At 51.2% G+C, this 22,201-nt stretch overlaps 1 protein-coding gene across 2 annotated transcripts in view; it reads right to left on the reverse strand.

Moving 5' to 3' along the window:
* The window catches only part of ACOX3 (acyl-CoA oxidase 3, pristanoyl), a 54,188-nt gene that overhangs the window by 30,024 nt on the left and 1,963 nt on the right, over positions 1-22,201 (reverse strand). For both annotated transcript variants that reach the window (XM_030801198.1, XM_030801197.1), the window contains exons 2-8: positions 16,518-16,675; positions 15,927-16,160; positions 15,016-15,090; positions 14,454-14,543; positions 11,357-11,500; positions 7,283-7,371; positions 899-995 (exon numbers count right to left, since the gene is read on the reverse strand). In XM_030801198.1, coding sequence (XP_030657058.1) covers positions 899-995; positions 7,283-7,371; positions 11,357-11,500; positions 14,454-14,543; positions 15,016-15,090; positions 15,927-16,160; positions 16,518-16,661 — 873 coding nt within the window. In that variant the 5' untranslated portion in view covers positions 16,662-16,675. The remainder of the gene's footprint in view (positions 1-898; positions 996-7,282; positions 7,372-11,356; positions 11,501-14,453; positions 14,544-15,015; positions 15,091-15,926; positions 16,161-16,517; positions 16,676-22,201) is intronic.

Here is a 22,201-nt window from a genome sequence, read left to right on the forward strand (position 1 = left end):
AGACGGGGTTTTGCCATATTGCCCAGGTGGGTCTGGAACTCCTGGGCTCAAGCGATCTGCCCACCTTGGCCTCCCACATGTTAGGGTTACGGGCGTGAGCCACTGCACCCAGCCTTCATTTTCCTTAATCCTGTCCTTCTGCCTTCTAGAGGACAAGCTTCCAATCCCTAATTCATCCCCCTGAGATAATAACTATCTCATCTGGTGTGTTGTTCTTCCAATCATTTATTTTTAATTGATGTTGGATTAACATCTCCGTTTGTGAGTGGCTCCTGGTCTCGTGTTGCTGTTCCCACTCTGTGCACCCTGTGTGTCTCTGGGCATCCCCATCACGCTCCTTTTCCATCCGTGCTTCCTGCATGTCAGATACTGCATGCTGCTGGGGACTGTTATTCCAAGGGTGCGTGCTCGGGGTGGCCCACCTGCTGTGAGCTCATGATTCCTGAGGGCCATCAGCTACGACCTGGGCCATCGCTCCCCGGGACCATGGTCTCTCTTCTGCTCTCCATGAACTTAAGCCAGGCCTGAGTTCTGGACACTGGGGAACTCTGTTTGTCGTCCCCCTTTGTAGACAGTTCGCCAGGCGACCCGTCTCCTTCGAATCCTCAGGGAAGCATCACTGGAAGCGGGCAGTCCTCTAACCGCAGCCCCCGATGGGGAGTGGGCGTTGTCAGGCCCGGACTCACCCCCTGGACACCAGCACCTGGTGCTGTGGCTGCCCCCAAGAGTCCCCTTCTAGCGGGAGCACCAGAACCCAAACCAGGAGAAGTATGCCCCAGCGATGTCTGGCCCACGTAGAGGGGTCTCCTTTCCAGGTGCAGGGAGGAGCACGGAGCCAGGCCCTGCAGAGGAAGGCACCTGGGAAGCACGGCACACAAACGGCCCCCCATGCCTCTACCTTAAAGGGGCTGACGTAGGTGCCCTCGGGGGTGACGTCTCCCATCCGGTTCAGGAGGCTCTGGCGAGGAACTCTGACCTTGTGGAACATGGCGAAACTGTAGGGAAGCAGCAGGGCTTCTGTTAAACGTAGACAGGAACATTCAACCAACTTTCTATTCAAAAAAGTGGTCTAGTCAGGAACAGTAGCTCATGCCCAGGATCCCAACTCTTTGGAAGACTGAGGCAGAAGGATTGCTTGAGCCCAGGAGTTCGAGACCAGCCTGAGTAACACAGTGAGACCCTGTTTCTAAAAAAAAAAAAAAAAAAAAAAAAAGTAGGTTAAAAAAATAGGCCAGGTGTGGTGGCTTACGCCTGTAATCCCAGCACTTTGGGAGGCCGAGGCGGGTGGATCACCTCAGGTCAGGAGTTCGAAACCAGCCTGACCAATATGGTGAAACCCCGTCTCTACTAAAAATGCAAAAAAAAATTAGCCAGGAGTGGTGGCATGTGCCTATAGTCCCAGCTACTCAGGAGGCTGAGACAGGAGAATTGTTTGAACCCGGGCGGCGGAGGTTGCAGTGAGCCAAGATCACGCCACTGCACTCCAGCCTTGGTGACAGAACAAGACTCCATCTCAATAATAATAATAATAATAATAATAATAATAATAATAATAAAAGCGTTGTGTATATGGTAAGTTGTACTCCAGGTACAGAACTCCAGATATTCAACAGAAAAGATGGGAACTGTGTTTCCAAAGATTGGAATCTCTGATTCTCATACTTCAATCTCAAACCAGAACCCACAATGTGATAATATTGGCAAACTGAGGTTTAAAACTCTTAAGTCAAACAAAATAACCGGTGTGATGGCATCGGTGCCCCCTTGGCAAGCAAATTCACTTCTTTTGAACAGCTGAGCATAGGATTACACACACACTGTTATGGATCATGATGTATTAATAACCAAAGATACCTGTTATGGTTGTCTGGTCAGGAAAACCTATTTCACAACAGTCTAGGGAATAAGGCTATGCTAGGTTAAGAATATTACATAAACTGTGCAAAAACCCCCCAAAACAAACTTCAAAACATCAATAGTTCCTATAGCAACTTGTCTGATTCCTAAGATCACTTGCAATGCCTTAGGGCAGCAGTCCCCAGCCTTTCTGGCACCAGGGACTGGTTTTATGGAAGACAATTTTTCCACGAATGAGGGGGAGGTGGGAGTGGTTTCGGGATGATTCAAGCACATTATATTTATTGTGCACTTTATTATTATTACATGGTAACACATAATGAAATAATTATACAATTCGCCATAATGCAGAATCAGTGGGAGCCTGAGCTTGTTTTCCTGCAACTAGATGGTCCCATCTGGGGGTGATGGGAGACAGTGACAGATCATCAGGCATTAGATTCTCATAAGGAGTGCTCACCCTAGATCCCTCACATGCGCAGTTCACAGTAGGATTCACGCTCCTATAAGAATCTAATGCCGCCACCGATCTGACAGGAGGCGGAGCTCAGGCAGTCATGTGAGCAATGGGGAGTGGCTATAAACAGAGGAAGCTTTGCTGGCTCACCAGATGCTCACCTCCTGCTGGGTGGCCTAGTTCCTAACAGGCCACAGACTAGTACCACAGGGTTGGGGACCCCTGCCTACAGAATAGTCTTTTACTAAACCACAGAAAACATCATCTATAAAGAACAATGTCACATGCTGGAAGGGAACCGGAGGCACCTGTTTCCTGCATGGGCTCTTCCTTGAGTCCTGCTCTGGATGCCCCCACACCCCCATCGTCACCCGGTCCTGGGCTGCCAGCTCTGCTGTGCTGGCCCGATTCACTTTCTCCTCTCCATCCCCACCTAGGACCCAGCACCTCCATCCCTACTCAGCTCTCCTGGGCTGACTTCCTGCAGCAACCCTATTGGCTCTTTCCTAACTCCGCCTCTTCAGCCCGTCCTCCCTGTGGGAGCAGGGCCCTTTCCCAAAGGCCTTCAGAATGGCAGAGGCCAATGTGGAGGATCCCCCCAAGCTGACCTCCATCCACCCCTCTAACGGCATTGCCGCCTTGCCATGAGGTGGTCCCACCTGCCTGTGGTGCCCCATCTGCTCCTCTAACAGCATTGCCGCCTTGCCATGAGATGGTCCCACCTGCCTGTGGTGCCCCATCTGCCCCTCTAACAGCATTGCCGCCTTGCCATGAGATGGTCCCACCTGCCTGTGGTGCCCTGTCTGCCAGGTTCTCTCCTGGCCTCGCGCCCTCCATGCAGTCACTGTTGACACCAGGCAGCCCTCGGCCCACCTGGAAATTCTATGCCCCACCCTGGGAAGGGTATGAGGTGGACCCCAGGGTGGGCTCCCTCGACCACCACCGTTCCTGGTTCCTGGGTAAGCTAGCTGCCTCTCAGCAGTCTCCCAGGGCTCACCCCCCTCCATGATGGGGCCACCGTGCGTGGGGCCTGCCAGACTTAAGGGACGGGCATGTAAGTGGCATGGTATGAACAAGTCAGGTGGCGTCAGATGACATCCTCTGAGGCACAAGGGCCAGGCCATGATCCTGACTCCTGGGACAGCCTGAGGGAAAGACACAGCGACAGTTTCCACACTCCCAGGAGGAGCAAGGCCCTGGGGCCGGGTGGGGATGGGGCTGGAGCTCCTTAGGGAAACCCGGGTGACCTGGCGAGGGAAGAGCTCTCGGCTGCTTTGCCAGGCCCCTGCCCACCTGCAGGAAGCGAAGGGCAGCGGGGGGGACCAGCTCCTCCAAAGCCCTAGGCCCAGCTGCCCAGTTTGGTGGCAGCTTCCCCCATGCCACAGCCGCACACTCAGAACACCCCACCTCGTGAGAAAAACCTTGCCTCGGTGCCAACGGCCCCGGTAAGCCCCAGCTTGTTACTTGAAAGCCAAGGAATGCCTTTTCCAGTAAGATCGGGTCACAGTCAGCGCCCTTTTTACGGAGTGGAAATTCTTCGCCCATTCTCACCACACAGAATATATTTATACTTGCAAAAACATTCCCGTGAGTTTCAAAGGAAAGCAAACTTCCACGAACTCTCATGGGATCCCTTCTGTTCCACAAAAGCTATTCCAGTGGTGGTCAGATGCGGCCAACTCAAATGCAAGCCAGATCCAGCGTCTCCAGCGGGCGACGTGTGTGTGTGTCACAGGTGTGTGTGTGCACAGCACAGGAGATGTGTGTGTCACTGGACATGCATGTGGCACGGGAGGCCTGAGTGTGGCACAGAAACCCTCACTCCAATCCCAGGAGCGCCCAGACCTCAGCACACACCCCGTGCCCTGGGCATCCTGCTTCTTATTACAGCAGCTTCCTTCCTCCCTTGGGGCCTGGAAGGGCCCCCCAAGCCCAGCCCAGCCCAGCCCAGCCTGCCAGAGCAGGCCGTTGAGTTTGGCAGGCATCCTCCCAGCCACCGCCTCAGCTCAGGGCAAACGCATGGAGAAAGACCCTAAAGGTGCAGCCCACCTTAAGAGTCTGGCTGAAACTGTCATTTGAAAAGATCTTTATGATTTTGCTTTTAGAGCTATTTGGCTAAAATTAATCCACACAATTTACGTTTACCTCGGATTCGTAGGCAGTCATCCCACATACTCAGGAGTTCTTGTAAAGTGACAAAATCTAACCTACAAATTGTAACCACTTTTTTCAAGATAAATGATTTCAACATTGGTAACAAAAACCACTAAATTAACGCTGATCTTGGAAAAGACAGACATCCAGGCAGAAACCAGCCAGGAAACCTGGAGGGAACACTGGTATCACTGCGCCCCCTGCTGGGCGCGCTTCCCAGACCCGCCAGCCCCGGGTGGGAAAGGTGCATTTCTGGAAAGGGGCGGAGAGCAGGCCGCCTGCATCACCCCTGCTGGCTCCCATCCCAGCCCAACCTAGGCCTTCAAAGGCTCAGGGATCAAAGATGGACGAATCCCACTGCATCCCTGTCAACCTGCAGAAAGACACGGTGGAAAGGCTCTGGGGGCACGGGGACCTGGCTTGGTGGAGCAGCTGTGAAGCAGCGTCAAAGGGCTGTCGTTACTGTGTCCACGGCGATCCTATAGGAGACTGTATTTCTGAGTCTTACAGGAGCCTTTACCATATCAGTGTGATGTATTAATCATTAATGGTTTGATCTAATGCTCCTTTGAATATTATCCCAGTAAGAGGTGTGGATTCAATCTCTAGAAATACGTTTATTAGTGGGGAACCAAGTGCAGGGTTTCTCTGCAACGCCCCAAAAATAACGTCAAAGCCTCTCATTCATGAAACCGAATGAGCAGTGAAGAAGAGGCTTGCTCACGCCCGAGGCCACCCACTGGATGTGACAATTCACCACTGCCATACGCCTGGGCGGAGATGCCTGTCGGGCCTTACGTGCACACATAGGACACTTCAGTAGATGGGTAACAGTGCCTGTGGCTGCAGAGCCCTAAACGGGATGAGCCGGGTCTAATGAAAGGATGCAGAGTCTCCAGAACAACACAGCGCCTCCCACACCCCATTTCCTGCACAGCGCTTCAGAGCTTCTCACCCTGAGGCCAGAGCCATCCTTCTCAAACAGACCAAGCCGCCTTACGTCCTCCAGATGGCTGGGGGCTTCCCGCTGCCCTGAGGGCGAAGGGCCTGAACAGCGACCCTCCATACCCGCCACACGGGCACCGTCCCTGCCAAGCGCCTCTCAGGCACCCTGTGAAAGAGTCACTCAAGAGAATTGACAGCCGCAGGTCAAGATGGCGCTCTCTTCCCTGCCAACTCCAACATTAACTAGCAGGTTCCTTGTATTATTTTAGTACAAGCCAGTGAGAACCCAGAACTCTGCAGGACAGGAGTTAGGAGGGCTGTGCATATGTGTCTTGTTTTGCATTTTTTTTTTTTTTTTTTTTTTTTTTGTCTGAAATCACAAGAATTTGCTTTTTAACAATGTCCTTTTACTTTCTTCTCAAGTTGACACTGTATAAAAATCAATCAAGATTTTCCTCTTTAGTACAGTCTGGGGCCCTGCCTGTTTTAAAGGGCCAAGCAGAGATTAAAGACACTCCCTGCCCATCACCCTGACTTCTTAGAAGAGACAGGCAGAAGGAGGTTTCTCCATCGCTGGGCGCTCAGACACCCACTGGCCCATCTTCTCCCTCTGGAGACAACCTGGTCACGATAACCAGTTATTCCCAACTCCTGCAAGGCAGCCTCCTCTCCTCTCCACCAGCCTGGCTATGAAATACTGTATGAAACACGCGTATCTAGAAACATTCCTGAGACATCTTTCAGGCCACCAGGCTCAGGCTTGGTCATACCTTGTCCCACTACCCCCAAGTTATAAATCATCTCGTGGGCACAGAGGGGTCTACACCCTGCTGGATCAGGCTCTGGGGAAGACGGCGTGTGGAGTCCAGCATTCGCAGTGAGGGAGGCACCAACCGGGCCAGTGGCCAGGAAGTTCAAGCCTGGCCTGCTCGGGCAGGGCCTGGCAGGGCCCTGGCACAGGGACCTCTGTTGTCACCTACTTTACGGATGAGGAAACGCCAAGAAAGCTGGTCAAGGTGACACAAAGGGCTGGCTGCACACCTGTCTCATTGCAAAGGTCATGCTGCTAACGACCTGCAGCTCCAAAGTCCAATCCCTCAAAGACCCTCAAGGCCCTTGTGGCCTGGCCTCCCTACCCCACCTGCATCCCAGCACAGGCCTGGGCCTGACACTTCCCACTGCTCCCTCCACCTGAAACGCTGCACATTCCAAAATCACTGGCCACTTCTCCCCGGCCACCCAGGCCTCCATGTGGCCATCAAGCATTCATTAGTCTTTCTAGGCCGCTCCCCTATGCACGCCCCATCCAACCCTTTAGCCAGGCCTTGGCCACATCAACCCGGTGTCACATCTGTGCTGCTAAATAGATATCTGTGGGTTGATTAAACAAATAAACCAGCAGAATTCTCTTTCTAAGTACTGTGACACTGAGATTACCCGGAAGGGAGCAAGCCCACTCCGGAGGCAGAAACTGCAGATATGGGTCCCTCGAGATCAGCACGGATGTGTGCAGAGGCCGAGCCGGGGGAGGCTGAGGATGCTGAGGAGGACCTCACACAGAGGAGGCAGCCCCCCAGGCAGGGGCCCCACCAGCTGTACACAGAGGCCTGCGTCTGATGTGAGAGTGGGGAGCCACCTGCCAAGGTGAAGCTGGTTTGCTGAGGTCTCTGATCAAACTGGGCTCCCAAAGTGGAGTTCAAGCAGGACGTGGCCAGTGCACGCACAGGGGCGAGGCGTAGGTCCCCACCGCATGTGAGTCTAAGAGGGCAGGGCATGGCATCCATGGGGCCGGTGAGATCTCAGACACGAGCGACAACGCAGCCTCGGCCTTGGCAGGAAGCTCAGCGCTCAGCAGCCTCCATCACTCACCCGTTATCCAGACCGTTCTGCCCGAGTTTTTTCCCTATGTCACCAACCATCACTCCAGGCATGGGAAGAAGGGTCTTCGGGTCCCGGATCTATACAAAGCCACAGAAAGCAGCAAACAGCAACTGTTACAATCGCACAAAAATCAAAACAAATGTGTTCAGAAACCCACAGGGTGAGCCATGGGCTCAACGCTGGGCGGCTGTGGGTTAAACCATCCTCCAGAAATGATACATCCAAGTCCTAACCCCAGGACCTGGGAACGGGAGCTTATCTGGAAACAGGGTCCTGCAGATAGAATGAATTTAACAGCATCAAGATGAGGTCATCCCAAATCACCCAGGTGGGCCCTAAATCCCACGGGAAGTGTCCTATGAGAGTCAGAAGAGGAGTGGGCGTGGGGAAGAGGGGGCCACGTGGAGACGGAGGCACAGAGTACAGCGCTGGAGCTGTAGGGACCAGCCCCACAGGGTTGGTGGGTTTCTCCCCGTGTGCAGAGACAAGAGAGCGTAGAAATAAAGACACAAGACAAAGAGATAAAAGAAACGACGGCTGGGCCCCGGGGACCACTACCACCAAGACGCGGAGACCAGTAGTGGCCCCGAATGCCAGGCTGCACTGATACTTATTGGATACAAGACAAAGGGGCAGGATAAGGAGAGTGCGCCATCTCCAGTGATAGATAAGGCCACATGGGTCACGTGTCCACTGGACAGGGGGCCCTTCCCTGCCTGGCAGCCGAGGCAGAGAGAGGAGACAGAGAGAAAGACAGCTTACGCCATTATTTCTGCTTATTAGAGACTTTTAGTACTTTCACTAATTTACTACTGCTATCTAGAAGGCAGAGCCAGGTGTACAGGATGGAACATGAAGGCGGACTAGGAGCGTGACCACTGAAGCACAGCATCACAGGGAGACGGTTAGGCCTCCGGATAACTGCAGGTGAGCCTGACCAATGTCAGGCCCTCCACAAGAGGTGGAGGAGCAGAGTCTTCTCTAAACTCCCCCGGGGAAAGGGAGACTCCCTTTCCCGGTCTGCTGGGTGTTTTTCCTTGACACTTACGCTACTGCTAGACCACGGTCCGTTTGGCAATGGGCATCTTCCCAGACGCTGGCATCACCACTAGACAAAGCGGCCCTCTGGTGGCCCTGTCTGGGCATAACAGAAGGCTTGCATTCTTGTCTTCTGGTCACTCCTCATTATGTACCCTCAGCTCCTATCTCTGTATGGCCTGGTTTTTCCTAGGTTATGATTATAGAGTGAGTATTATTATAATATTGGAATAAAGAGTAATTGCTACCAACTAATGATTATTAATATTCATATATAATCAAATTTAAGACCTACATCTGGTATAACCATTCTTATTTTATATTTTATTATACTAGAACAGCTCGTGTCCTCGGTCTCTTGCCTCGGCACCTGGGTTGTTTGCCACCCACATGGGGCCACAGGCTTGGGGCCACCAGGAGCTGGAAGAGATAGGAAGGATCCTCCCCTGGAGCCTTTAGAGGGAATGCCGCCCTAAAGATTCCTCGATTTCAGACCCTGGCCTCCAGAGTTGGGAGAGTACATTATGCTGTTTCGAGCGCCCTGCTTTGTAGTGCTTTGCCGTGGCAGCCATGAGAGACTAACATGGGGGCCGGTGCTGCCGGGAGGACGTCGGGAATTTCATATTCACGTTTTAGACACAGGACTTCCTGCTAGATTTTAGTAAAGTGACAACATGGCTGTGCGAATAGGTGCAGTGGGAGAAACGGCTATGAATATTCTGGTCAATCACCACTCCCCAAGATACAGGTCCAGCCAGCTGATGGCTGCGCACTGTGGGAACTCGAGGGAAGGACGTGGAGCTTCATCCTTGGGCACTGTCACAGCAGGGATTCCCAACCATGGGACGCGCCACCTTCCCCTTCCCCGCCAGGGGACACGGGTGGTATCTGGAGAGATTCTGGTTGTCTTAACTGCAGGAAGCTATGGCACAGAATGGCCAGAAGCCAGAAGTGCTCAGCCCAGCCCTGGGCATCCAGGGCGCCCCAGTGAGCACTACCCAGCCCAAACTGTCAACAGTGCCAAAGTGGAAAAGCTGCGTTAGAGAAACATGGAGGTGGTGCTACGGGGAATTTAGCATGTGCATGACCTGCTGGCTAGCTTCTGTTTATGTCTATGAATTCACCATCTAACTTCACTGAACTTTAAAATAAAGAAACACTCAAAAAGGGCTAAAACCCAAATGTAAACATCCTCTCCTTTTCTAAAATCTTTCAGCAAGGCCCAGTAAAGATTCAGACACTGTCTCACAAAAAAAAAAAAAAAAAAAAAAGAAAGAAAGAAAAAAAGAAAGAAACCTGCAAAAGATGCCCACCCCTCCGCCCCGCAGCTCAGGTCTGGGGCACAGATCACAATCCTGTCCAAATAACCCCAAGACCACTGTTTCCATCCCTCCTTATCAGGCAGGAGGCCGTGGTTCTGGGAGGTGGACTCAGGTGCCCTGAGCACTTGGTGCAGAGGCGAGAGGAGCCACACAATCCTGCGGAGTGTTTTTAGCACAACATAAACAAGTCTAAAACACTGCGGCTCTATGGCCCCAAAATCAGACATGCCGAAAGCTGCTGAATTCTAGTCCAGGCAACTCCCGCAAGAAGTCCACTCCAGGTAGAAATCTGTAATCACAGAAACAAGGTACACTGGCCTCAGGTAACTATGATGCTGTGATAAATACATATTTGGCCTTGTCCCTGCTTCCCAGCACACCACTCCTAAAACCCTTGACTCTCTGCAGTGGTGAGAGACTTTTGTGTACTCATGAGATGGCCGCAGACCCCTAGATAGCTTCAGGATGAAGACCAAGGTGCAATTAGGGGATTGATCAGAGGCACAGGCCACAACCTGGACTTGCCATCGGCATCCAAAGGGTTGGGGAGCTTCTTGTGGGACTGAGTCCTCACTGTGGGGGGGGGGGGGGTCTGAGGCTCACCCCAGGTGAACAGCATCAGTGTGCAGTTAAATTAGAGGACGCCCAGCTGCTCTCTGCTGCAGAGCTGCGTGCTGGTGGGGAGAAACCCACACACATCTAATGTCAGAAGCGTTGTGTTGGCTGCATGACAGTAGGAAAAACACTTTGGTTTTGTCCTGTATCCTTACAATGAAAAAAATCTCTCTCGTCTGCAACAGCTCAAACATCAGGTCAACTGAAAAATAAGAACATGAGCAACAAAAGAAAAAAACAGACATAAAACTGGACTTCATCAAAACTGAAAAACTTTGTGCATCAAATCAACCAGATGGTCTCAGAGGCCTGCAGCTCCTGTGGCCAGGAGGCTTGGCCAGGCCCTCTCAGCTGTGTCACTGGGGGACACTGGGCTGGATGGTTCTTTCTAAGGCAAGGGCGGGGCTGTCTGTGCACTGCAGGCAGGGCTGTCTGCGCCGTGGGCGGGGCTGCGGGAGACACTGTGGGTGGGGCTGCCTATGCACCCTGGGAGGGGCTGTGGGATATACCATAGGCGGGGTTGTCTGCACTGTGGGCAGGACTGTCTGCACTGTGGGTGGAGCTGTCTGTGCACTGCGGGTGGGCCTGTAGGATACACTGTGGGCGGGACTGCGTGATACACTTTGGGCAGGCCTGTCTGTGCACCGTGGGCAGGGCTATCTGTACTGTGGGTGGGACTGTCTGTGCATTGTGGGCGGGGCTGTCTGTGCACTGTGGGCGGGGCTGTGTGTGCACTGTGGGCAGAGCTGTCTGGCGCTGCGGGTGGGGCTGTAGGATACACTGTGGGCGGGGCTGTGGGATACACTGTGGGTAGAGCTGTCAGTGCACTGTGGGCGGGGCTGTCTGCACCGTGGGCAGGGCTGTGGAATGCACTGTGGCCAGGGCCGTCTGTGCACTGTGGGCGGGGCTGTCTGCACTGTGGACGGGGCTATGGGATGCACTGTGGGGTTCTGGGCAGTGTCCCTGGTCCACTCACCAGATGCCAGAAGCATCCCCCACCCTAGCTATGACAAAAATGACTCCAGACATTCCCAATGCTTCCTGGGGGTAAACACTGCCCCCACTGAGGGCCACCCCAGTGTCCTACCTGCACGATAAAGGGATGCAGCCCATGGCACTGGTCCCCCGGCACGTGTAGCTTAGCAAACACCACCGCGTGAGTGGCTGTCTTGCCCATGTTGCCAACCCAAAACTTGGCAGCTTCGAAATCAGGGGAATGTATGATGAATTCCTGCACAAGGGGAAAAGGTTAGTTATAATTAGCAACTGAAGCACATGCAGAATTGGTGTTTTCCTTTTAGACAGATTCCATTTTCTACGTTCAAAATCTCTGAGGCAAGAGTCGAAACTAATCGCACATTTTAGCTCTTGTATGGCACAGGCAGGCCTATTTTTTAAACAGAGCCTATTCCTGGGCCTTTTGACTTAAAGAACCTTCAGATGCAAAATACTCCGCAGGCGGGCAAATGCTTCCAGGGAGTTTTCATTATCATACAGTCGTCAGTCCCTGACCACGCCCCCTAGGTGGTAACACTGTGGATACACTATGGGCGGGGCTGTGGGATACACTGTGGGTGGAGCTGTCTGTGCACTGTGGGCAGGCCTGTGGGAATGCCGTGCAGTCCACTCAGTCCTTTAGGACCTCTAATTCACAACACACTGCTGCCCTCTTCCTGTCTCTCCCATCCACAGCTCCATGATTGACAGTTATATCCCAAATGCCCTGAGCACAAGGCAGCCGCTCAGAACATCAGAAGGAAGGAATGAACGCATGCGTGAACTAGCAGATGGGCTGTGGCATCACAGCGTTCGGTGTTTGGCTAGAAGGGGTGTAGACAGATCCCCCAGGAACACTGAGGGTGCTGCATGAGTCAGGAGCGAAGAGCACGTGGGAACAGGCAAGAGCTGGGCTGCTGGGGCTGGGCCTGCCCCAGGGGCCTCTGCTGGGAGCCCTGCGAGTAAGGCTGGGAGGGAGGATACGGACCAGCAGCACTGCATAACGTGGCCGGGATCCACAAGGGGACAAAGATGAGTGCCTTCAGGCAGACAGCCCGCAGGTGGCCCACAGAGCTGCCCTGGGCCGCCTCGGGAGACACTGATCCTCCACACGGAGCTTGCCAGTCACTGCTAGGGGCTGTCGGGGGTAAGTTTTGGTTTTGGTTCCAGCCCCTGCAGGGGGGGAGCTACAAAATAATGTGCCGGGGAGGGCTTCCTCCTGTCTAGCCAGTGGGATTTTGTAAACTGAGAGTAGTGAACAATCATCCTATAGATCCTGAAATTTCACTGAGGAGAAGTAGGAGGTGGGGTGGCTGCCAGCCATGCCTTCTGTTCTCTTCTCTCAGGGGACCACCAGCTCTTCGCCTGCCAGGGTAAGGAGGGCTCCCAGTCTCAGCCAGGCCCTCCCCATTCACTCTTCAGCACGCTGCTTCCTGCCCAGTCTTGGAAAGCTGTGCCTCATACACAGCAGGTACCCAGCAATGCCTGCTGTCCAAATAAATGCTCAGCCAGCAGCCCAGCCTGGATCCCGGGCACCCCAACTCTACGGATCTGATGCCACACTCTGACCTCCGCTTAGGGATCAAATGCCAAAAAGAAGGAGGTGGAAATGGGAAGTGGCCCTCTGATGCCCCACCCCAAGGCTACCAGGGTGCTGTCGTCCATCTGCCTGTCAGAAAGGGCCCCACCTCCTGGCACTGCAGGCCACAGGCAAAGAGGACAGCAGGAGGAGAAGCAGCCATGGGGCCAGAAAGACCTGGGTTCAGATAAAGATATCTTATGGCTTAAAAGAAAATTCCCAAGAAAGCCTCATGCCCTACTTTCTCCCAGCCCCACTCTGAGCAGGAGCCTTGGCCCCACACCCAAGGCCCCACAGTGGGGGCACCCTGTGCGAGGACCACCTCTTATCCCTGCTGGGCCAGGGGTCCGCTTGAGTTCACGCCTGGGCTCTTCCATGCAGTATCCCAGGCACAGTCCACACAGCCCAGGCTGTGGAATGAATGGATGGATGAAAGAATGAATGGATGGATGGAAGAATGAATGGATGGATGAGAGATTGAATGGATGGATGGAAGAATGAATGGATGGATGAGAGAATGAATGGATGGATGACAGAATGAATGGATGGATGGAAGAATGAATGGATGGATGGAAGAATGAATGGATGGATGGAAGAATGAATGGATGGATGAAAGAATGAATGGATGGATGAGAGAATGAATGGATGGATGAAAGAATGAATGGATGGATGGAAGAATGAATGGATGGATGAAAGAATGAATGGATGGATGAGAGGATGAATGGATGGATGACCGTTGAGCACATCCGCAGGTGCAGAGCTTCACTTCCTGCCACACAACAGTCCTCCCTGACCACTGCCAACGGGGGAGGGTGGAAGGTGGGTGAGGAAAGACTGGCAGGGAGACCTAGGCCTCAGGGACAAGTGGAGGCCAAGGAGAGTGACGTGGCGGCAGGGAGGCAGGGCCAGGGAACAGAGCAGAGCAGGTGGGGACCTTCCCCATCCTCCCTCCCTGCCCTGTGCCCCTCCACAGCACTGACGGCCCCAGGGCATCCATCTGTGGCCCATCTCCCTCCACCCCTGCGCCCCTCCACAGCACTGACAGCCCCAGGGCATCCATCTGTGGCCCGTCTCACTGCACCACTCTGGAAACTCCCAGGCAGCGGCCACAATGCAGGTACCAGAGAGGTCAAGAGGATGGTAAGGGCCCAAGGAGTCAGACTGCGGTGGCGGAAATGGACAAGGCAGGCTCTTCGCAGAGGGACAGCCACGAAGGGCAGAGGGCAGGGAGCATGTTGTCTCCACGGGGCCCACTGTAGAAACCATGGGCCATGTGAACGGTTTATGAATCCACTACGAATAGGCAGCCAGGTAAACAAGGCAATAAATTTTACAGAATGAGGGCTTCTTCACTGCACTCAAATGACACACAAATCCAAACCACGATCAATTTCCCATAAAGTTCATGGTGGGCACAGGCTTTGTCCTCCAACGCCTGATCTCCTGAGCCCCACTTTTCAGTGTGATGAATCTCGGTGGGTATTTCTACATATGTGTATGTGGACAGGCCTCTTGCTTTAAGGTTTTTCCTTATTCTTGGCAACGGCATTTGCACTCATGACGTCTCATATGCTCCAAACCCAGGGACCCAGGGGAAGGTAATACCTACCTCAGTGGCAGGATCGTAGTGGGCAGTCGTGCGAATGGCCTTGGTATTACTGCCGTGGCTTAATTCGGTCAGAGCAAAACATCCAAAAATCTAAACGTCAAAGCACAAAATGATGGAAAGCAAGAAAACTTCTTTGTGCACATTCCCAGAAGGACCTCGCTGACATCTTTCCTTTAAAGATGAAACCACATATCAAAGCCCCAAATTTCCATCTACCCAACTAGTGACTTGACTGAGTCATGCTGCCACACTCAGCTGGCAACCACAGCAGCCTAAACCAAGCTGACCGCAGCTGCTCCAAGTCAGTAAGGTGGCAGGAACTGCTCATCAGGAAAAGACAGTGGAAGGCCTCGGCGACAATTCACCTGGTGCTAGGAAGTAAATGTGCCTGTGTTTGCTAAAGAACAGTGCTAGCTATTTGGTGAGAAGCCTGAGAACACTAGGAAACAAGAAGAGCATAAGCCCCCTGGGCACCCCCTTCTATAATCTTCTCTTTTCACAAATCTCTACAGAGACCAAGCAAGAGAACCAGGCTCACAATTCACCATGAACCAGAACTTACCTCCATCCTGAAGATCTTTTGAATATATGTGAGATGTCTTTCAGAACCGGAACTATAAACTGCTGATCCAAAAACCTGAAAGTATAACATCGTCCTATCAACAGGGGGCAGGTAAGAAGAGTACCGCTCCTCCGGAACATCACGACACACAACGGCACTCTAACACCACGCCCACGCTGCTTCACCGCCACACTGCACTTCCCCGAGGTGGAGAACAAGCGCTGAGAGGTTAGCCAGCAGCCCGGTTGCCCCAGGCCAGGGTCTCCCGACACACAGCTGCCCCGGGTCCCTGAGTTCATGTGAGTGGTAAGACCTACATCTCTGTACCGAGCAGCTTGTATAAGGCACACAGAAATCACCTGGGACTTAAGATGCCTGCAAGGAGTCCTGGGGGTCTGAGGACAGCAGGGAGAGCTGTACGGAGAGCAGAGCCCACCAGCCCATCAAACAATGGAGGCAAGGTTAAGGGCAAAGCCATTTTGCCCAAGCTCAGCTCTGCTGATGTGTTACAAAGGAAGGAAAAACACAGGTTTCTCCCTTTGGCCTACTTTTTTTTGTTGCTTTTTTTTTTTTAATCATTTGTCTCTTTTTTTGTATGAGGTAAAAAAAAAAAAAAAGTCCCAACAGCTCCTCTTCTGATGGGACTTGAAGCTTCACCACATTGTATTTTATTCAAGGACTTATGTGTGTAAATTTGCAAATACATGATGGTAGATGGGCTTGAAAATAAAAGAACGAAAAGGGGGACTGAAATTTGTTTTAAAACATTAAAAAAGATAATTTTTAAAAGATGCAAATATAGCTGGAAAACCTGGAGTTTCTCTGCCTCCTGGTTGGCCCTGCGACAGGCATGCCTCAAGGCTCAGTGCAGGGTGAAAGCCGTTTCCCTCTCCCCTAGGCCGTATGCTCACCAAGCTGTGGAGGAGGTATTTGGCAGCCAGAGAAGAGTCATACATCCCCAGGCACTGAATCAAGGCGGGGACCTTCAGAGGGCTCTTGAACATGTCTTCAACACTGAGGAAGTCATACTCGAAGATCCGCTTGCATCGAAGGAAGTTCAGCTCGCGATACTTCTCCAAGGACAGATCGGCTCCAGGCGAACGGGCAAAAAGAGGGTCGTTCTCAAGAGCTGAGAAGATGGTTTTCTGGAAACGCAGGAGATGGGGAAGGCTTATTTGGAGTAAAAGATGGACTCTCCATGTGCCCTTATATAGTTTACCTCCAGGCCACAGGCTTCATGGGACACAGTCTGACCCAGAGACACCCAGACAGAGATATGACTATCATTCCCAATGGACTAGAGGGCTGGAGGCTTAAGAAACATCAACAATCCGTGTTCATTTCCAGACTCCTCATCAATTCCCTGAGGCCTGTCCTGGGGTGCAGAGAGGAGAGAGGCCTCGCCCGGCAGAGGAGCAGCTGTAAGAGCCAGAAATCCCATTCTGCTAACGAACTAAGACCCCACTGGGAAGAAAGAAGCTGCGCGCGAGCGCACACCTCACCTTAAAGCGGAGCATGTCCTCCCCTTCCGTGAACAGCGCCAGCTCCTTCCAGCTGAAGGACGCTCTTGCTCGGTAGGTGTCGAGGGGCCCCCTGGGGAATTCTGGGAGCAGAGCTGTGTCGCCTCCTTCCACAGTGGACGCCATCGCGTGATGAGAGCCTGCACAAAACATGCAACCTGAATCCATGCTCTCCCATCTATGGGTTCAAACCACCCCCACCAACAGGAGAGCCCGCAACACCTTACAAATCAGAGAAAAGCAAACTCGAAATCCAAAAGGATGGCAAAAGAGAATCACTCTGTGAATGGCTAGCATCATTCTCCCCAAAGAAAAGGCGAGAAGAATTCCCTCGTCCACTCCTGAACACAGATGCCAAGGACACAGAAGAGAGCCAGGCACAGCCTGGGGGTCAGCAGGCACACAGTGCAGAGGGTTCGTCGGAGGTCTGGTTTTCTGTCGCACAGCCTTGCCTGAGAGCACTCTGACCTCTTGGGAGCACCCTAGACATCCAGACCCATCCCCAAGGCTCACTAAATCCAGGGTCAGGAAACATTCCCTCTGGAATCCAGCCAGTGCCAGCCGGTCCACTCTGGCCACACACAATGGTACCTCACGTCCCCACCACCGCCAGTCCACCTGGACACAGGGCCTCCAGCACAGAACCTCTGTTCACAGGCTTCTGCACTGGCTTCTCCTCGACATATAGACATCTGGCTTCCTGCCAACACAGCAGGCCTCCCAAAACTCAGCTATCTTGACCAAATAACCATTCTGGAATTTTCTGGAGAGACTGGGTCCTTTTCCAAGTGGCTTGGCTGATGAAGGCATTGAGGGGAATGGCTGGTGAACCCAAGTCTGCGGCAGGAATCCTGCCTTCTATAGTCTTATCTTATTTCGCCCTCCCAACAGCTGTGAGCCATGTACTACTGCCCCCCCCCTCCGAAAGACAGAGAAATGGAAGCTCAGAGAGGCTGTGTTTCCCAAACCCCCTCCGCTGAGAAGTGGGGAGAAGGGCTCCAAGCCCAGCAACGTCTAACCTCAGAGTCATGCCTTTCAAGTACCACCTTAAGACACTGGAAAAGAAACACAAAGTAAACTTAAATTATTTCCTTCCTTCTTAAAACAGAAGGAAGAAAATAATAAAAGACAGAGCAACTGTGAATGGAATAGAGAACAGAAAAATAGAGAAAAATCAATAAACGATCAAGTTGGTTCCTTGCAAAAACTGACACGATTGGCAAACTTTCAGCTAGACTGGCCAAATAAAAAGGAGAAAACACAAATTCCTCATCAGGAATCAAAAACAGGACATCACCACTGTCCCTAAAGAAATAAAAAGGATTGTAAGGGAATATTGTGAACCACAGTATGCCAACAAATGACATGAAGTGGTCATATTCCTAGGAAGACATAGCTAACAAAACTGCCTTATGAAAAACTGAAAATCTAAACAGATCTATAATGACTGAAGAGATTGAATTAGCGATCAATAAACTGTTCACGAAGAAAAACCAGGGGTTCAATTGTGAATTCTGCCAAACATTTAAAGAAGATGATCAATTATTCAAGTTCTTCCCAAACACAGAATAGAAGAGAATACTTCCCAACTCATTCTATGAGGCCAGTATTACTTTGACACCAAAACCAGACAAAGACATCACAAGAAAACTAGAGATAAACATCTCTTGTGATACAGATGCAAAAATCCTGAATGAAATTTTGTAAACTGAATCCAGCAACATATAAAAAAGATTATATGTGCCAGGCATGGTGGCACATGGCTGTAATCCCAGCTACTCGGGAGGCTGAGGCAGGAGAATCGCTTGAACCTGGGAGACAGAAGTTGCAGTGAACCAAGATTGCACCACTGCATTCCAGCCTGGGTGACAGAGAGAGACTCCATCTCAAAAAAAAAAAAAAAGAATCTTAAGACTCAATAAAAAGACAAATAACCAATTAAAAAATGGGCAAAGGGTTCAAATAGACATTTCTCCAAAGACAGACAAATGGCCAAAAAATACAGGAAAGGCCACGCATGCTCACACCTGTAATCCCAACACTTTGGGAGGCCGAGATGGGCGGATCACCTGAGGTCAGTAGTTTGAGACCAGCCTGGCCAACACGGTGAAACCCCATCTCTACTGAAAATACAAAAATTAGCCGGGCATGGTATGCTTGATCATTGAAGGCCAGGAGGTTAACTGTCTCCTGAACACTGGCACGGCCTTCTCAGTCTTACTCTCCGGTCGTGGACAACTGTCCTCCAGATCTGTCACTACCCAAGGGGTCCTAGGACAAACAGTCACTAGATACTTCTCCTAGCCACTAAGTTGTGACTGGGGAACTTCACTCTTCTCACATGCCTTTCTAATTATGCCTGAAACCCCCACACCCTTGTTAGGGAGACATATTCTAGCAAAAGCAGGGGCCATTATATACCTGAACATAGGAGAAGGAACACAGTTTGTTGTCCCCTACTTGAGGAAGGAATTAATCCTGAAGTCTGGGCAACAGAAGGACAATATGGATGAGCGAAGAATGCCCGCCCGTTCAAGTTAAACTAAAGGATTCCGCCTCCTTTCCCTACCAAAGGCAGTACCCTCTTAGACCCGAGGCCCAACAAGGACTCCAAAAGATTGCTAAGGACCTAAAAGCCCAAGACCTAGTGAAAGCATGCGATAGCCCCTGCAATCCTCCAATTTTAGGAGTACAGAAACCCAACGGACAGTGGAGGTTGGTGCAAGATCTCAGGATTATCAATGAGGCCGTTGTCCCTCTATACCCAGCTGTACCTAACCCTTATACTCTGCTTTCTCAAATACCAGAGGAAGCAGAGTGGTTTACAGTCCCGGACCTTAAGGATGCCTTTTACTGCATCCCTATATATCCTGACTCTCAATTCTTGCTCACCTTTGAAGATGCTTTGAATCTAATGTCTCAAGACACCTGGGCTGTTTTACCCCAAGGGTTCATGGACAGCCCCCATCTATTTGGCCAGGCATTAGCCCAAGACTTGAGCCAGTTCTCATACTTGGGCACTCTTGTCCTTCGGTATGCGGATGATTTACTTTTAGCCGCCCATTCAGAAACCTTGTGCCATCAAGGCACCCAAGTGCTCTTAAACTTCATCGCCACCTGTGGCTACAAGGTTTCCAGACCAAAGGCTCAGCTCTGCTTATAGCAGGTTAAATACATAGGGCTAAAATTATCCAAAGGCACCACGGCCCTCAGTGAGGAACGCATCCAGCCTATACCGGCTTATCCTCATCCCAAAACCCTGAAGCAATTAAGAGGGTTCCTTGGCATAACAGGCTTCTGCCGAATATGGATTCCCAGGTACAGTGAAATAGCCAGGCCATTATACACACTAATTAAGGAAACTCAGAAAGCCAATATCCATTTAGTAGAATGGACACCTGAAGCAGAAGTGGCTTTCCAGGCCCTAACCCAAGCCCCAGTGTTAAGCTTGTCAAAGGGGCAAGACTTTTCCTTATATGTCACAGAAAAAACAGGAATAGCTCTAGGAGCCCTGACACAGGTCCGAGGGATCAGGTTGCAACCCGTGGCATACCTGAGTAAGGAAACTGATGTAGTGGCGAAGGGTTGGCCTCATTGTTTACGGCAGCGTTCATGGCAGCAGTAGCAGTCTTAATATCTGAAGCAGTTAAAATGATACAGGGAAGAGATCTGATTGTGTGGACGTCTCATGATGTGAACGGCATACTCACTGCTAAAGGAGACTTACGGCTGTCAGACAACCATTTGCTTAAATATCAGGCTCTATTACTTGAAAGGCCAGTGCTGCGACTGCACACTCGTGCAACTCTTAACCCAGCCACATTTCTTCCAGACAATGAAGAAAAGATAGAACATAACTGTCAACAGGTGATTGCTCAAACCTACGCCGCTCAAGGGGACCTTCTAGAGGTTCCCTTGACTGATCCCGACCTCAACTTGTATACTGACGGAAGTTCCTTTGTAGAAAAAGGACTTCGAAAAGTGGGGTATGCAGTGGTCAGTGATAATGGAATACTTGAAAGTAATCCCCTCACTCCAGGAACTAGCACTCAGCTGGCAGAACTAATAGCCCTCACTCGGGCACTAGAATTAGGAGAAGGAAAAAGGGTAAATATATATACAGACTCTAAGAATGCTTACCTAGTCCTCCATGCCCGCGCAGCAATATGGAGAGAAAGGAAATTCCTAACTTCAGAGGGAACACCTATCCAACATCAGGAAGCCATTAGGAGATTATTATTGGCTGTACAGAAACCTAAAGAGGTGGCAGTCTTACACTGCCAGGGTCATCAGAAAGGAAAGGAAAGGGAAATAGAAGGGAACCATGAAACATACACTGAAGCCAAAAGAGCCGCAAGGTGGGACCCTCCATTAGAAATGCTTATAGAAGGACCCCTAGTATGGGGTAATCCCCTCTAGGAAACCAAGCCCCAGTACTCAGAAGAAATAGAATGGGGAACCTCACGTGACATAGTTTCCTCCCCTCAGGATGGCTAGCCACCAAAGAAGGAAAAATACTTTTGCCTGCAGCTAACCAATTGAAATTACTTAAAACCCTTCACCAGACCTTTCACTTAGGCATTGATAGCACCTATCAGATGGCCAAATCATTATTAACTGACCAGGCCTTTTCAAAACTATCAAGCAGATAGGGCCTATGAAGTGTGGCAAAGAAATAATTCCCTGCCTTATGGCCAAGCTCCTTCAGGAGAACAAGGAACAGGCCATTACTCAGGATAAGACTGGCAACTAGATTTTACCCACATGCCCAAATCTCAGGGATTTCAGTATCTACTAGTCTGGGTAGATACTTTCACTGGTTGGGAGGAGGCCTTCCCTTGTAGGACAGAAAAGGCCAAAGAGGTAATAAAGCCACTAATTCATGAAATGATTCCCAGATTCGGACTTCCCCGAGACTTACAGAGTGACAATGGCCCCGCTTTCAAGGCTGCCGTAACCCAGGGAGTATGGCAGATGTTAGGCATACAGTATCACTTACACTGCGCCTGGAGGCCACGATCCTCAGGGAAGGTGGAGAAAATGAATGAAACACTCAAACAACATCTAAAAAAGCTAACCCAGGAAACCCACCTCGCACGGCCTGCTCTGCTGCCTACAGCCTTATTAAGAATCCGAAACTCCCCCCAAAAAGCAGGACTTAGCCCATATAAAATGCTGTATGGACAGCCCTTCCTAACCAATGACCTTATGCTTGACCAAGAGACGGCCAACTTAGTTGCAGACATCGCCTTCTTAGCCAAATATCAACAAGTTCTTAAAACATTACAGGGAACCTGTACCCGAGAGGAGGGAAAGGAATTCCACCCTGGTAACATGGTATTAGTCAAGTCCCTTCCCTCTAAGTCCCCACCCCTAGATACATCCTGGGAAGGACCCTACCCAGTCATTTTATCTACCCTGACTGCAGTTAAAGTGTCTGGAGTGGAGTCTTGGACACATCAAACCCTGGACACTGCCAAAGGAACCCAAAAATCCAGGAGACAACACTAGCTATTCCTGTGAACCTCCAGAGGATCTGCACCTGCTCTTCAAGTGACAACTGTGAGGAAAGTAACTGGAATCGTAGATCTCCATGGCCCCCCGTCATATTTTTCTCTTTACTGTTGTCTTACCCCCCTTTCACTATCACCACACCCCCTCCATGC

This window comes from Nomascus leucogenys, chromosome 20 (assembly GCF_006542625.1).
Source record: "Nomascus leucogenys isolate Asia chromosome 20, Asia_NLE_v1, whole genome shotgun sequence".
In the NCBI taxonomy this organism is placed as follows: domain Eukaryota; kingdom Metazoa; phylum Chordata; class Mammalia; order Primates; family Hylobatidae; genus Nomascus; species Nomascus leucogenys.